The following is a 15381-nucleotide window of genomic DNA, read 5'->3' as shown; positions in this document are numbered from 1 at the left end:
ATGTCTGCCCCCCCCTCCCCCGCCCATGCCTTGCCAGGTGCTTTCCCCCTTGTGGGAGACGCGCCATGGCCTTTCTTTCCTATATGCTTCCCATTGTTAGCTTCCCCGCTAGTGTGGTGGCCCCCCCTCCCCCCCCCCCTCCTGTCGCCTGTTCCCTAAGTTCCCTATCTGCCGTTCCCCTCACCTTTTCCTGGGCTCTGCAACCCTCGTTCCTTCCTTCCTCTGTTTCTTCCCTCGTCCCCAGAATGAGGCAGTACAATCCTGCGCAAAGTGTTCAATATGTTGGTTCACAGTTGGCAATTCAAAAAGTAAACGCCCCTCCTGATGGATTCCTCATCGCTGCCCCTGCTGCCATTTCTCGAGTCCGTTCTCCAGGACAAACTTGTCCATGTCGCAGGGGCCATGAAAAAGTGTTCCCTGCCTTGGAATATGACCCAGAGCTTGGCTATGTACAGCATCCCAAACTTTATGCTGCTCTTGTACTGCACGGTTTTTGCACGATTGAATTCTGCCTGCCTCTTGGCCAGGTCAGCCCCAAGGTCCTGATTGATCCGAATCCTTGACCTTCCCAATTACACTTCTTAGTTTGTCTCACCCATCGCAGGATTCGTTCCCGGTCTTGGTACCGGTCCATTTTGGCAATTATCACTCTTGGCTGTTCCCCGGCTTTGGGCTTTGGTGGAGCAACTGGTGTGCTCTGTCTATTTCTGGTGGGTTGGGGAAGCTGTCCCTACCCACCAGGTTGCCCAGCATTTGGGCTACATAGTCCGTGGTGTTCCTGCCTTCGATCCCCTCCAGCAGGCCCATGATCTAGGTTTTAGCACCTTGACCGGTTCTCTTGGCCATTGATTTTCCCCTTCAGTTGTGACCAGCCTTGCCACCTCTTTCTCTCGGACAACGATCCGGTCGTCCTGGTCTGTTGCAGCTTTTTCCAGCTCTTTAATAACATTTCCCCTTGTCAAGGGCTACCTGCATGGTCGCCAGAGCTTCCGTAATCCAACCCATGACATCAGTTTGAATATTATTTTTGACTCTTCTCGATGTTCTCTGAATTCTCTTGAGAGTAACATCCTCCACCCGTGGCGTTTTCCCCTCGTATTGTTGCTGGTAGAGGTGTGGGGATGTTTTTCTTTGTATTAGTGGGCTATTTCGGGTGAAAAGAACTTATTTTCAGGTTCGTGGGAGGAGAGCCGCCTAATGGGCCACTTCTTAGAACTTCCCCGTCACAGGAAATCTCCCATCATAATTCCAGATTGTTTACTGAATTCAGATTTCACCATCTGCTATGGTTGGATTCGAACCCAAGACACATGAGCATTAACCTGGTTCTCTGGATTACTTCTGGATGACTAATCTAGCAATGATGCCATTGCGCCACCGCCTCCCCAGAGTCCGGGGCTGAAAAATACCATCCCTTCATGTTTTTGTAGAACATTACATACTAGTTTCTCTGATGCTTTATCACGCACATGTCCTTGTGTATTATTGTTTTTGCTTCCTTGTTTTTACTGAAATTATGTTAAGCAACAGCACAATCACTGCATAAGGAAATACTTTTCCAATGTCTCAGCAATAATTTCTCTGAGGTATGAACTTTTGGGCAGGGTCTTTTGGTTGATTAATATACCAGTGCTTCATAGAGATAGGTAATGGACACTGCTTTATATCTTCAGGTTGATTTCCACACTGTTTGGTATGGTATGTGTGGTCTGCCTGAAGGCAAGTGCATGATTCAGTATCCGCTGATGTTTATCCTGAGCTGTTCTCTTGTTAGTGGTGGCTTGCTATTGCCTTCTCCACTCAGCGGAAGTCCCAGGGTTACCTCAGCTGGAATAGGAAACAAACCTGTGCAGTTGGTGTTATTCTGAATCAGATCCTGGCCACCTATCCACTGAGCGAACTGACCCACTCTCCACAGTGAACAGCCATAATGAAGGCAACGTGTTGCTACTATACAGTCGTACTCAAAATAGGTCTTCTAGCCCTTTCTTCCGCTGCACTTCCATTGTCTTCAGTGATGATGGCTCCAAGACATCCTGAGGTATGTAACAAACTCCGGTTAACTATTTTAATGGGAATTGTTTCATTTAGATACTTTAGAAAGCAGTTGATTATTCTGAATGTATTCATGTTCTATTCCATCGCTCTTTCTTTTTCATGTTTTTGATTAAACATTGCTGATAACAACATTAAGGAATATGATGTATTAGGCATATTGAAGCTGAGGGGGCTATGGGATTTTCCATTGCTGCATTTAGTGCCAAATGTCCCAGTACACCCGATGAAATCTAGCTTTGCAGCTTTAATGCTCAGTTGTACCATTTATCCATTGCACGTACCACACCTATAACAAGCTTTGAGACACCTACACAGTTAAGTGCTTGTGTGTTGATTGAAAATTGTGGGGTTGAACATTCTGAATGAAGCAGCAGCAAAGGCTGAGCTCCAACTAAGTGGTACTTTTACCCAAACTTCAAACTTTCGGAGGACAGATATATGCTACCCTGACCTATTTGTGGATGTCTCCAACATTGACCCTGACATTAGAAACTTGGGCTAGATGCCTTGAAATGGTGCAGGAATGTACATCCCTTAATCACATGTGTGGGACGATAGTTGGAAGGAATTTCCAGCAGAATCTGTATCAGAAAGATCTGCTTGGCAGCAGCTTATTACTGAGTATAGCCAGTCAGTGTGTGAACTTGAGAATTTGGTGAATAAGAGAATTTTACTCTCTCTACAATCTAGTCTAGTTTGCTTTTCGAATTTAACAGCAATTAACTATTAAAGTTAAGTCTCTTACACTCTTTGTCAGAGATAAACAAGCTCCTTATCGGACAGGCAGCTGTAATTAGTTATTTACGGAGCTATTTTGAACTAGTTTCTCGAGCCAGTAGTGCTGACTCATAAATAGCACAAAATAAGCAAGTATGAAGACAGTAGCTGGTCACTGAGCCCAGTTTATTGAGATCAGTAGTTTTTAAGAATCATTAATTAAGAAAAGAATAAATTGATTCAAACACAATAAAGACGGCAAGGCATGTGTTATGACTGCAGAATGTGGGAGTTTCTGCACACCAGTGGGGTCCAAATAAGTCTACAGTAAGTGTCAAGAGCTTGAGAAGCTTCAACTCAAGAGTCATTGAGCTAGGCGGCACAGTGGTTAGCACTGTTGCCTACGGCACTGAGGACCTGAGTTCAATCCCGGCCCTGAGTCACCGTCCGTGTGGAGTTTGCACATTCTCCCTGTGTCTGCGTGGATCTCACCCCCACAAACCTAAAGGTGTGCAAGTTAGGTGGATTGGCCATGCTAAATTGCCCCTTAATTGTAAAAAAGTACTTGGGTACTCTAAATTTATTTTTAAAAAAGAGTCATTGAGCTGGAGGTTGGTTTTCAGACAATGCGATGTATCAGGGATGGGGAAAGTTACCTAGGCTCCATGAGGTGATGAAACTCCTCAGGGTCCTCTGATTTGGTCAGTGGTCAGGGACAGGGATGAGGAAGGCAAGGTAAGGGGATCGAGAAGGTAGAAATGGAAGAGCCTCAGCTCCCGCAATTTTTCAATAGATTTGAGGTTTATGGCAGCTGATGGGATGAGAACAGGGGCTACAGAGTGTTTGATAGGAATGTAGTGGTAGTAGGAAACAGTCAGGGGATTGATACATTTCTCTGCTGCCAAGTGCATGAGCCATGATGGCTGTGTTGTCTGCCCAGTCACATGATTCTGAACATTTATTCTAGGCTGGAGAGGAACTTGCAGTGGTGAGATGCTTCAGAGGTCATGGTGCACATTGGTAGCAATGGGCATATGGAGAACCATGAAAGAGGTTCTGCTTATGAATATTGTGTAGCTATAGGCTCAATTAAAAAGCAGAATCTCAAAAGGTAATAATTTCTGGATTATTACCTGAGCCATAATCAAATTGACAGTGTATAGATAAGAAAGGTGAGATCAATTCATGGCTCAAAGACTGGTATGGAAGAAGTGGTTTCAATTTATTGGGCATTGGCATTAGTGCTGGGGAAGTGGGAACTGTACCATTGGGATAGTCAATCTTCACTGTACTGGAACCAGTGTTCTGGCAAGCTATAGAGCTAGTGCAGTAAACAGGACTTTAAATTAAATAGTGAAGTCAAGGGATCTTGTGAGAAGAGCTGTAGTAAATCAAAGGGTAGCAACAAAGTACAAGAGTAGCGTAGCGATTTGGGTAAAGGTAACCAGAGTACAAAAGGTAAGGACAGAATGTACCAACTTTAAAAAAATATTTTCATTCAGTTTTTTAATATTTTAATATTTTGTACATAAAACAACACAAAGAAAAAGAATAACAGAAGTCTCGCCCCATTCTACCAACCAATGCACATATGACTCAAACAATAACCCCCTCCTTCCCCTCAGCAGCTAACAATAAGCAACTCTGTAAAGTGAAGAATAAACAGACCCCATCTCTTGTGGAACCCCTCAATCGCCCCCTCTAGGTGAACTTAATCTTCTCAAGATACAGAAACTCCATCAGGTCCCACAGCCACACTGATGTACAGGGAGGAGAAGCTGACCTCCACTCCAACAGGACCCGCTTGCATGTAATTAGCAAGGCGAAGGCTAAAACATCTGGCCCCACTCCTGTCTGCAGCTCCAGCAGATCTGACACCACAAACATGGCCTCCAAGGGCAATATCACCGACATGGTGCTGAAGAAAGAACCCCCAAATTTCTCCTACTTTGGACAGGATCAGAGCATATGTACATGGTTGGCCGGGCCCTTCCACACAGATTGCAAGTGTCCTCCAACCTGTCAAACAATCGGCTCATACTTGACCTCGTCAGGTGCGCCTTGTGCACCACCTTTAATTGTATTAACCTTAGTCTCACATACGAGGTTGAGGCATTCACCCTCCGCAACACCTCTCACCACAACCCCTCCTCCAATGGCACCAGCAGCACCACCTCCCCTTTGGCCTTAGCCCCCTCCAACTACACCGTATAGAGTGTACACAGTTAAGAGTGCACCAGCTGATAAATCCAGAGATTGCAAAAACAGTAAAAAGTCAAAGTTAGAAGATTCTCCATTTGAAATGCTCAGGGCAGGATTCTCCGCTGTCCGATGCTGATATCCCTTCCGACTCCCAAATCGGTGGTGGAGCCGGTTTGATGCCGGTTTTCAAGTCTCCGCCCCCTCCAAAATGGCATCATCATGTTGCGCACCACACGACGGTTACTGGTGGGGGGGGGAGGCCAGCGGGTAGCCTGTGGTGTCACGGGTGGCGGATTGGGTCCACGCACGGTCGCCGCCATGTTGTTTGGCGCGACCACTGCAGGTCGTTGCCGTGCACATGCGCGTCCAGGGACCCAGCCATTCTCTGTCCGTTTTCGGCACAGGAGCCGGGAGTTTTACCCGGTGCCGCTGCTCACCCTTCACTGGTCCTGGAATCGGTGAGGATCGGTGCCAATTTGGGCATCGTAAAACATCCACAAATTCTCCATTTCAGCCAGACCTTAGCCGCTGAAACGGAGAATTCAGCGCTATGTTTTGATGCTGTGACTGAATTGGTGGACTTCCACCACAACAGAATTGGTACCTGTTCCAGAGTGATTCAGGTCTCGTTAACGTGCTAGTATCGGTGCAACATAGAACTCGAGCAATTCCAAAGCATGCCAACCCTGATCCCAGTCACGATGATGTCACGAGTTGCACTGGAGCATGCCCATTTAGGTAATGGGCGGCTGGGGCCAGAGTGTATCTAGGGGCAGCCATAGAAACCGTGGCCCTAACTTCCCAGTTGGCAGCCATCGGCGTGCTCAGCCGCATGTGTGCCTTGCAGGCTGTGGCAATGAATCTGTGCCCGACCACTCAGACCCCATGGCCCTCCTCCTAGCTGCCTGCTACTCCCTCTCAGACCTGACAGATGCCACCCGGACATCGGCACAACTGTCAGCACACTACAGCGATGTCGGACACAGTTTGTATCCCCCCCCCTCACACACCCTCAGCAGCCACAGCACCTGTTCCCTGATTTGAACTGCCACAAGTGAACCTCACCGTTGGTAATTCCTCCTGGTGGAGTTGGAACATTGCAGAAGGCCCAGAAAATACCGGGTCTGGCCCGATAGTGATTTGCCAATGGCCTTTACTGTACAATTTGCATGCCCACATGCAATGGAGAACACAGACACGCCAATGTCAAGGGATGGGAGCATAGCACTCCATTTGCCACCCGCCGCCAACCTCGATTTTCGACTGACGCCAAATTCTTCGCCCAATCATGTTTCCCAATTCTGGCATCAGCCAACAGAGAATCCTGCCCTTTGTACCTGATTGCACGCAGCATTTGCAAGAAAATGGATAAATTATTAATTGAGATAGAAAGAAATATGCTGGACCTGACAACCATCAGAGAACAGTAAGAAGTCTTACAACACCAGGTTAAAGTCCAACAGGTTTGTTTTGAATCACTAACGTTTGGAGTGCAGCTCCTTCCTCATGGTGACCGAGCAAAGTTATTGACATTTTGAAAAGACAAGAAGTGAGGAGAAGGAGGTGGGTTAGTTCTGTTGTTTGAGAATTACATTGGTGTAGTAGTGGCAAATGACCTTAGCTGGAAAGAGAAAGATATAGAATGACTTTGAGTCGAGATAACAAACAGGAAAGGTAAGAGGCGGGTAGTTTGTCAGCTACCTGACAGGAGTTACACTTTAGGACAGAGTATGTGGGAAGAAATTAATGGAGTTTGTAAGAAGGTACTGCAATAATCAGCAGTTGTGCCTCTGGCCAGGTGGCATCTGCCAGGGCCGGGGGAGTAGCGGGCAGCAGCTAGGAAGAGGGCCATGGGGTCAGGGTGGCCGGGAACAGACAGCCATTGCTGCAGCCTGCAAAGCATCCATGCGGCTGTGCACCTCGCTGATTACCAATCTACACGTGGATTGGGAGAATCCAATTGGTAAAGGTAGCCAGGAAAATTAGTTAATTGTGTTTGTGGGACACTTTCTGAGAGCAGTATGTGCTAGAGCCAACCAGGGAGCAGGCTGTTGTAAACCTGGTAATGAGCAATGAGACAGGGTCAGTCAATAACCTCATGGCAAAGAAACCTTAAGGTGACAGCGATCCTAGCATCATAGAATTTTGTGTTTGTTTAAGGGGTGCAGTATTATAGAGGATTTCAAAAACTTCCCAAAGATACTTGAAAATCAAAAGGTGAATGGGAGGAAGGAATGTAACACAATCACCATCGCCAGGGAAAAGGTGCTGGGAAAATGGGAAAACTATTCAATCTGACAACTATTAAAGCTGACGAGTCCCCAAGAGCTTAGATCCTGCATCTTTGGTTATGAAAAGAAGTAGCTACAGAGCTAGTAGATGCAAAAAACAGAAAATGCTGGAAAATCTCAGCAAGTCTGACAGCACCTGTGGAGAGAAAAAGGAGCTAATGTTTTGACTCTGGATGACTCTTCGTCAAAGCTCTTGAATAGTAAGGTGTATTGGGTATAATCTTCCAAACCTCAAAATTCCTTGGATTCTGGCAGTGTCCCAATGGATTAGCTGATGTAACAACTTTGTTCAAGAATGAAGGGAGACAAAGTAGAAAGAAAGAGACCTATTAACCTATCATCTGTCATAGGGAAATTCCCCAATCTATAAGAGGTTCAGCAGGGTATTTGGAAATCAGGCAGAGATAACATATGTGTGAAAGAAAAATCATCTATGTCTAATTTAGTACAGTCGTTTTGAGCATGTAACACACAAAATGGGTAAAGAGCAACTTGTAGATGTGGTGATTTTGAGGGTCACTGCACAAGATTAGAGAACATGGTATGGAGTAACATATTAGTATGCCTAAAAGATTGCTTAGTTAACAGAAAGTAGAGAACAGGATTAAATGTCTTGAGTTCCGGAGGAATCAGTACTGGAGCCTCAACTAACAATCTATATTAATGGTTTAGATAAAGGGATCAAATTTATGGTAGCTAAATCGGCTGATGATGCTGAGATTGATAAAAAGGTAGGTTGTACTTAGATTTCCAAAAGGAACTTGATGAGGTGCTGTATCGGAGATTATTGTGGCATGGATGAAAGATTGGCTTGCGAGCAGGAACATGGGCAGCCATATATGGGTGTTTTTCTGGTTGGTAGGATGAGTCACAGAAGATTAGTATGTAGATGCAGCAAGTAATTAGGAAAGCTAATAGAATGTTGTCATTTATTGTGAAGGGAATTGAATATAAAAGTAGGGAGATTATACTGCAGTCATACACGGGTGAGACCAATTCTGCAGTAATGTGTACAGTATTGACCACCTTATTTAAGGAAGGATTTAAACGCATTGGAAGCAGGTCAGAGAACATTTATAAGACTCATACTAGGAACCTGAGTTTAGAAAAGTAAGAGGCGACATGATCAAAACATGTCCTGAGGGGACTTGACAGGGTGGATGTAGAAAGGATGTTTTCTCTTGTGTGAGAATCTGGACGAGGGGTCTCTGTTCAAAAATGAGGGGTCGTTATTTGAGACAGTTTTGAGAAGAATGTTTTTTTCTCTCGGGGGGCAGTGAGTTTTTGGAACACCCTTCCTCAAGAGGCTGCGGAAACAGAGGCTGTGATTAAACGGCCACACTCGCCTCAAATATAAATCTCTAAATGGACGGTAAATATCGCAACAGGATTTACACCAGAAAGATTTCAGAACCTGATATACCCTCCCCCCCCTCTGACAACAGGATCAGGTTCATGCCCAGGAAAGGTGCGAGTCTGATTTGTAAAGATTAAAATAAATTAAAAGATCATTAGCTGGCTTAATGGCACTACTTCCACCCTCTTTGTATCGCCCCACCCAGTCAGCCTGCTGTCATGCAGGCATAAATCACTGCTGGTTTTCAAAAATGAACCAGTCATGATGACAATGCCAATAGTTCACAAATAAATATAGCCCATGGGTAGTGAGGGATATGCTTCCTGATAACCTGGCAGTGCCACCTAGGGATCCTCAGGGGAACCCTATTTGGAGGTTCCACTTAAGTGTGGTGGGGTGGGGGAGGGAGGCCGATAGCTGTGATGGGGGAGGGGGGGAGAGGGCGCTACCTGTGATGGCGGGGGGGGGGGGGGGGGGGAGAGAGTGGGAGATGCCTGTGATGGGGGTGGGAGGGAGTGGGCAATATCTGTGATGGGGGTGGGGTGGGAAGTGGGCGATACTTGTGATGGGGTGGGGGGGGAGTGGGAGATGCCTGTGATGGGGGTGGGAGGGAGTTGGCGATACCTGTGATGGGGTGGGGGGGGGGAGTGGGAGATGCCTGTGATGGGGGTGGGAGGGAGTGGGCGATGCCTGTGATGGGGGAGGGGCGGGGAGTGGGAGATGCCTGTGATGGGGGTGGGAGGGAGTGGGCAATACCTGTGATGGGGTGGGGGGGGGAGTGGGAGATGCCTGTGATGGGGGTGGGAGGGAGTGGGCAATACCTGTGATGGGGGTGGGGTGGGGAGTGGGGAGTGGGCGATACCTGTGATGGGGGTGGGGTGGGGAGTGGGCGATACCTGTGATGGGGTGGGGGAGGGGAGTGGGAGATGCCCGTGGGGGGGGTCAAGGGGGAGTGGGAGATGCCTGTGATGGGGGTGGGAGGGAGTTGGCAATACCTGTGATGGGGGTGGGGTGGGAAGTGGGCGATACTTGTGATGGGGTGGGGGGGGGAGTGGGAGATGCCTGTGGTGGAGGTCAGGGTGGAGTGGGCAATGTATGTGGTGGAGATCAGGGGGGAGTGGCCGATGTCTGTGGTGGGGGTCAGGGGGGAGTGGGCAATGTCTGTGGTGGATGTCAGGGGGGAGTGGGCGATGTCTGTGGTGGGGGTCATGAGTGGAGTAGGCGATGTGCATGGTGGAGATCTGGGGGGAGTGGCCGTTGTCTGTGGTGGGGGTCACGGGGGAGTGGGCGATGTCTGTGGTGGGGGGGGGAGTGGGAGACAGGGCCGGCTCAAGGCACCGGCAACTCGGGCTGTTGCCTGGGGCGCCATGTGCTAGGGGGCGCCAGACTCGGGTCCCGCGCATGCGCAGTTGGGCCGGCGCCAACCAGCGCATGCGCGGTGGCCGCACTCCCCAGGGCGGCCCCCCCCCGTCCGTCCCCCCGCTCGGTCCGCTCCCACCCCTCGGGTCCGCCCCGCCCCACCCCCCCTCGGGTCCGCCCCGCCCCGCCCTCCCCTCGGGTCCGCCCCGCCCCGCCCTCCCCTCGGGTCCGCTCCCCCCGGGTCCGCCCCCCCCCGTCCCCCTCGGCCCCGCCCCCCTCGCCCCCCCCTCGGCCCCGCCCCCCTCTCCTCGGCCCCGCCCCCTCTCCTCGGCCCCGCCCCCCCTCTCCTCGGCCCCCCCCGGACCCCGCCCCCCCTCCCCCCGGCCCCGCCCCCCCCCCCCCCGGCCCCCCCCCCCTCCCCCTGGCCCCGCCCCCAAGGGCGCCGAAGTTCAGCTTGCCCGGGGCGCCAGCAACCCTAGGGCCGGCGCTGGTGGGAGATGCCTGTGATGGGGATGGGAGGGAGTTGGCAATATCTGTGATGGGGGTGGGGTGGGAAGTGGGCGATACTTGTGATGGGGTGGGGGGGGAGTGGGAGATGCCCGTGATGGGGGTGGGAGGGAGTGGGCGATACCTGTGATGGGGTGGGGGGGGGAGTGAGAGATGCCTGTGATGGGGTCAAGGGGGAGTGGGTGAAATGTGTGGTGAGGGTTGAGAGGAGAGTGGGCGACGTCTGTGGTGGGGGTCAGGGTGAATGGGCGATGTCTGTGGTGGGGTCAGGGGGGAGTGGGTGATGTGTGTGGTGGAGGTCAGGGGGGGAGTAGGCGATGTGTGTGGTGGAGATCAGGGGGAGTGGCCGATGTCTGTGGTGGAGGTCAGGGTGGAGAGGGCAATGTCTGTGGTGGGGGCCAGGGGGGAGTAGGCGATGTGTGTGGTGGAGATCAGGGGGGAGTGGCCGATGTCTGTGGTGGGGGTCAGGGGGGAGTGGGCAATGTCTGTGGTGGAGGTCAGGGGGGAGTGGGCGATGTCTGTGGTGGAGGTCATGAGTGGAGTAGGCGATGTGCGTGGTGGAGATCTGGGGTTAGTGGCCGTTGTCTGTGGTGGGGGTCAGGGGGGAGTGGGCGATGTCTGTGGTGGGGGTCGGGGGGGAGTAGGCGATGTGTGTGATGGGGATTGAGAGGGGGGTGGGCGATGTCTTTGGTGGGGGTTGGCGGGGTATAGTTGGTGATGTCTGTGAAGGGGGGTTGGGGGAGAGATTGGGCAAAACCTGTTATGGGGGTTGTGGGGTGGAATGGGCGATCCCTGTGGTGGGGGTTGTGGGGGGAGTGGGCGATACCTCTGGTGGGGGTTGTGGGGGGAGTGGGCGATACCTGTGGTGGGGGTTGTGGGGGGAGTGGGCGATACCTCTGGTGGGGGTTGTGGGGGGAGTGGGCGATACCTGTGGTGGGGGTTGTGGGGGGAGTGGGCGATACCTGTGGTGGGGGTTGTGGGGGGAGTGGGCGATACCTGTGGTGGGGGTTGTGGGGGGGGAGTGGGCGATGCCTCTGGTGGGGGTTGTGGGGGGAGTGGGCGATACCTGTGGTGGGGGTTGTGGGGGGGGAGTGGGCGATGCCTCTGGTGGGGGTTGTGGGGGGGGGGAGTGGGCGATGCCTCTGGTGGGGGTTGTGGGGGGGGAGTGGGCGATGCCTGTGGTGGCGGTTGTGGGGGGGTGGAGTGGGCGATGCCTGTGGTGGGGGTTGTGGGGGGTGGAGGGGGGGGAGTGGGCGATGCCTGTGGTGGGGGTTGTGGGGTGTGGAGGGGGGGGGGAGTGGGCGATGCCTGTGGTGGGGGTTGTGGGGGGGGGGGGGGGGGGGGGGGGCTATGGGCGATGCCTGCGGTGGAGGAGAATCCCAACCACAATCTTTTTGAATGGCGGAGCAGGCTTGAAGGATCGAATGGCCTACGTCTGCTCCTATGTTCCTCTGTTTAATTTTGCAAAATGTTTTAACAAGTAAACTGAAGCCTCCACTCCTCTCTTATATCTTGGCCTCGCTCCTATTAGAGCAGATACCACGTGATTGGCTAATGATTTTTCTCATTAATTAAAGCATTTTGTGCAGCAAAAATTGTGTGTTCTTATTTATAGGCTGGTCATAACTTAAAAAGAAAGGGAACACTTCAAAAGTATTTTAATGAAAGGAAATTTTTTATTCTCTTATTAACATAAGGGGGGGATTGTTGGGTTAGGGGTATGTGGGTTTAAGTGGGGTGATCATTGCTCGGCACAACATCGAGGGCCGAAGGGCCTGTTCTGTGCTGTACTGTTCTATGTTCTATAAAGCTAAGAATTTTAGCTTCGGGGGAAATTCTTCCATTTAAATTGTGGAGAGAGGAGCAGTGCCTGAAAGCAATAATCATTTATTTATATTCATCGAATCATAGAATTTACAGTGCAGAAGGAGCTGATTCGGCCCATTGAGTCTGCACCGGCCCTTGGAAAGAGCACCCTGCTAGAGCCCAGACCTCCACATTAACCCCATAACCCAGTAGACCAACCTAACTTTTTTCTTTTGGACACAGAGGACAATTTAGCATGGCCAATCCACCCAAAGGGCCAACTTCCCGAACGACATGGATCATTTGTGCTCTGAATTTATGTCATCCTCGCATGGCGGCCGCGGATTGTGTCCAGCGCTGCTACAGTCGGAGAGGGAGCTGTTCTGCTGGCCGGGAGGGCTTCGGCGGGGGCTGGGGGTAACTGGTGGGGCTGGTGGGGAGTGGTCGGGATGGCAAGGGGGGCTACAGGGGGGCACTATCTGGCAGGCTGAGCCCGCGCGCAGCTGGCGCCATGTCGTACAGCGCGGCCGCTGCAGGTCGTTGACGTGCGCATGCGCAGCCACCGACCCAGCAATTCTCCGGCCCTTTCTGTCGGGAACGCCGGGGGTGGGGGTGGGGGGGTTATGTGATGCAGCTGCTAGTCCCCCACCGGGCGAAGCATGGGTGCGGGGCGCCGCCGATGTTTCCATCACAAAACTAAACGCTTCCTCCGGACATAGCATCAAATCGGAGAATCCAGCCCCTCTCCTTGCAAAGGAGATAAAGGAGCATCACCCATTCAGAACAATGTATTTATTGTTGTCTAATTTTTAACCTCAGAACAGATGAGGAAGTAATAATTGAAACATTTACGAGATTGGAAAGTCCAAGTGTTGGCAATGTAAAGAAAGATGAAATACACAGAAATTATCAACAATATTAAATATAGATAATGAATGAAGGACATATATGCTGAAAAATACACGCTTGGAGACAGACTTGGCGATCATCAAAAAAAGGACCAGAAAATAAATCATCAATTGCATCACCAGTAAGAGTGATGCACTATCAATTACGACGAGATGAGAGTAGAGAGTAATCGAGGCTTTATTACGCAGAGATGTGGAGCCTCCTGCAGCTGCTGCCGAAATGGCTGCTGTTCGGAGAGCACACACATTTATACTCCGCCTACTGGGCGGAGCCAACAGGCAGGGATCTACCCCCGTACCTGTAGTACAGGGGCCTTACCGTAATACCCTCATTTGCAGTATACAATACAACAGTGGTGACTACCACAAAGAGTAACTTGCAGTGCTGAGAAAGAATACGCAATAGACAGTTAGTGTTCAGGATAGAAATACATCTGTTCCAATTCTGATGCATGGGGCTCACGATTCATGAGAAACTGTAAAGGTTAATGTGGGTAGGACACGGAATTCATGCAGCCAACGTATGTGAATGATTGTTAACTGGTCCAAATCTGATCTCTGTTCCACTTGCAGCAGGTGAGCCCAGCATAGTGCACAGTGTCTCAGATAGATTACATTGTACAGTTTCTTCTTTGAAGCTGGCTGTCCCTTAATGGGAAGCTGGATAGAAGGCCCACTGCAATGGAAATTTGGGGAAACTGAATTCTAGGGCAGACAGAGGGTCCATAGTGATGGGCACAGAACAGGAGACATTGACCGGGATTCTCCGTTACGCCGGCCGGTCAATGGGGTTGACCCAGGAAACCCCCAGGCGCCGGCAAAATGGAGAAGCCCGCCTGGCGGAGAATCCCGCCAATTATTGGTGCCACGAAAGTGAGGCAACAGTTCTGCAGGGAGCCAGGAACCCCTCAGGAATCGTCCTGAGTCAGTCTCCCACGAGGGTGGGTCAGTGTTAATAAATGTTTCTTTGTACGGCATCTCTTCCTCACCACACACTGACCTCTCACACTGCTCAACCCAAAATAGCCCATCACACGTCTAACGGATGGTCTGACACTCAGGGATCAGGGCGAACATACAGATAGTCCCCCGCTTCACACGCTTATCAATACTGTCAACTGCACACCCAACTATCGCTGCCCGCACGTTCCTCCTAGTTTTCATCTAAAGTACGATCAGCACCTAAAAACAATGCCACATAATCACTGACACGCTCTTCGCACTCTGACAGGACAGAGTGCTATACAAAGGAATGGAACAGGGAAGAGCCCATGATGGGACAAGAACATTCTCATTTCCTGAGCTCTGCGAAGGAGATTGTTCATTGCATGATGGTGCTTGTTATGTAGGCCTGCACCATAGCAATGCATGAATTACCAGCAGGAGCAGGTCACCCAACCACTTGGGCCCTTTCAAGTCGATCATGGCTAATCTGATTTCGACCTCAAGTCCACATTCCTGCCTACCTCAATAACCTTTCACCCTTGCTTATCAAAAATTCACTTACCTCTGCCTAAAAAATAGTCAAATATGTCTCCATTGTTTTTTGAGGAAGAGAGTTGCAAATACGTACAATCCTCTGAAAGTAAAAAAATCTCATCTCCGTCCTAAATGAGTTACCGCTTATTTTTGAACTAAGTCCCCACGGCATCGTGAATACTGTGGTCTTTTACGCCAGGACAACTGGCGTCAAAAGGCCACAGGTTCCCTGTTTTGTTAGGGGCTAACAAGGAGCTGGTGTGGAGCTCGCAGCTCTAGCTATCGATAGTCCCCCCAGCACCTGGGGTCAGAGGCCATGCATGCGCACGGCAGAGACCTGCAGTGGCTGCGCTGAGCTCCATGGCGGAAACCCAGCCCATGGAATGGACCATCAAAGTAGTGCCCTGGATCGGCCGTTTGCACGCTCCGGACCACCTGCCCACATTGCCCCCAGTCCCGAATGGAACCCCCGGCCCTCCCCCGACTGTAGCAGCCCTGGAGCGAGCCGCAACAGCCACATGAGGATCCCAGACGGTGTGAGCACACGTAAGCCATGCCGTCAGGAATTCAGCCGGTCAGCAACGGAGCCATCATGGGGTGGGGCCTCAGACAATGGCCTGAGGCGGTGGATACTCTGCACGGCATACTCCATGAGTATGCCGATTTTTAGGGGCAGAAAATTGAAAAACCGTCACCG

At 50.8% G+C, this 15381-nt stretch overlaps 1 protein-coding gene across 1 annotated transcript in view; it reads left to right on the top strand.

Annotated features, from left to right (window-relative positions):
- Positions 1 to 1723: 1723 nt before the first annotated feature.
- Positions 1724 to 15381, top strand: part of LOC119977869 (macrophage metalloelastase-like) — a 50842-nt gene continuing 37184 nt past the window's right edge. The window contains exon 1 of the mRNA XM_038819132.1: positions 1724 to 2041. Within this exon, the coding sequence (XP_038675060.1) occupies positions 1931 to 2041 (111 nt within the window). The 5' untranslated portion in view covers positions 1724 to 1930. The remainder of the gene's footprint in view (positions 2042 to 15381) is intronic.

The sequence above is a fragment of the Scyliorhinus canicula genome, chromosome 14 (genome assembly GCF_902713615.1).
Source record: "Scyliorhinus canicula chromosome 14, sScyCan1.1, whole genome shotgun sequence".
Taxonomy (NCBI): domain Eukaryota; kingdom Metazoa; phylum Chordata; class Chondrichthyes; order Carcharhiniformes; family Scyliorhinidae; genus Scyliorhinus; species Scyliorhinus canicula.
Note: the sequence above shows the minus strand (reverse complement) of the source record. Positions and strands in the feature narration are given on the sequence as shown.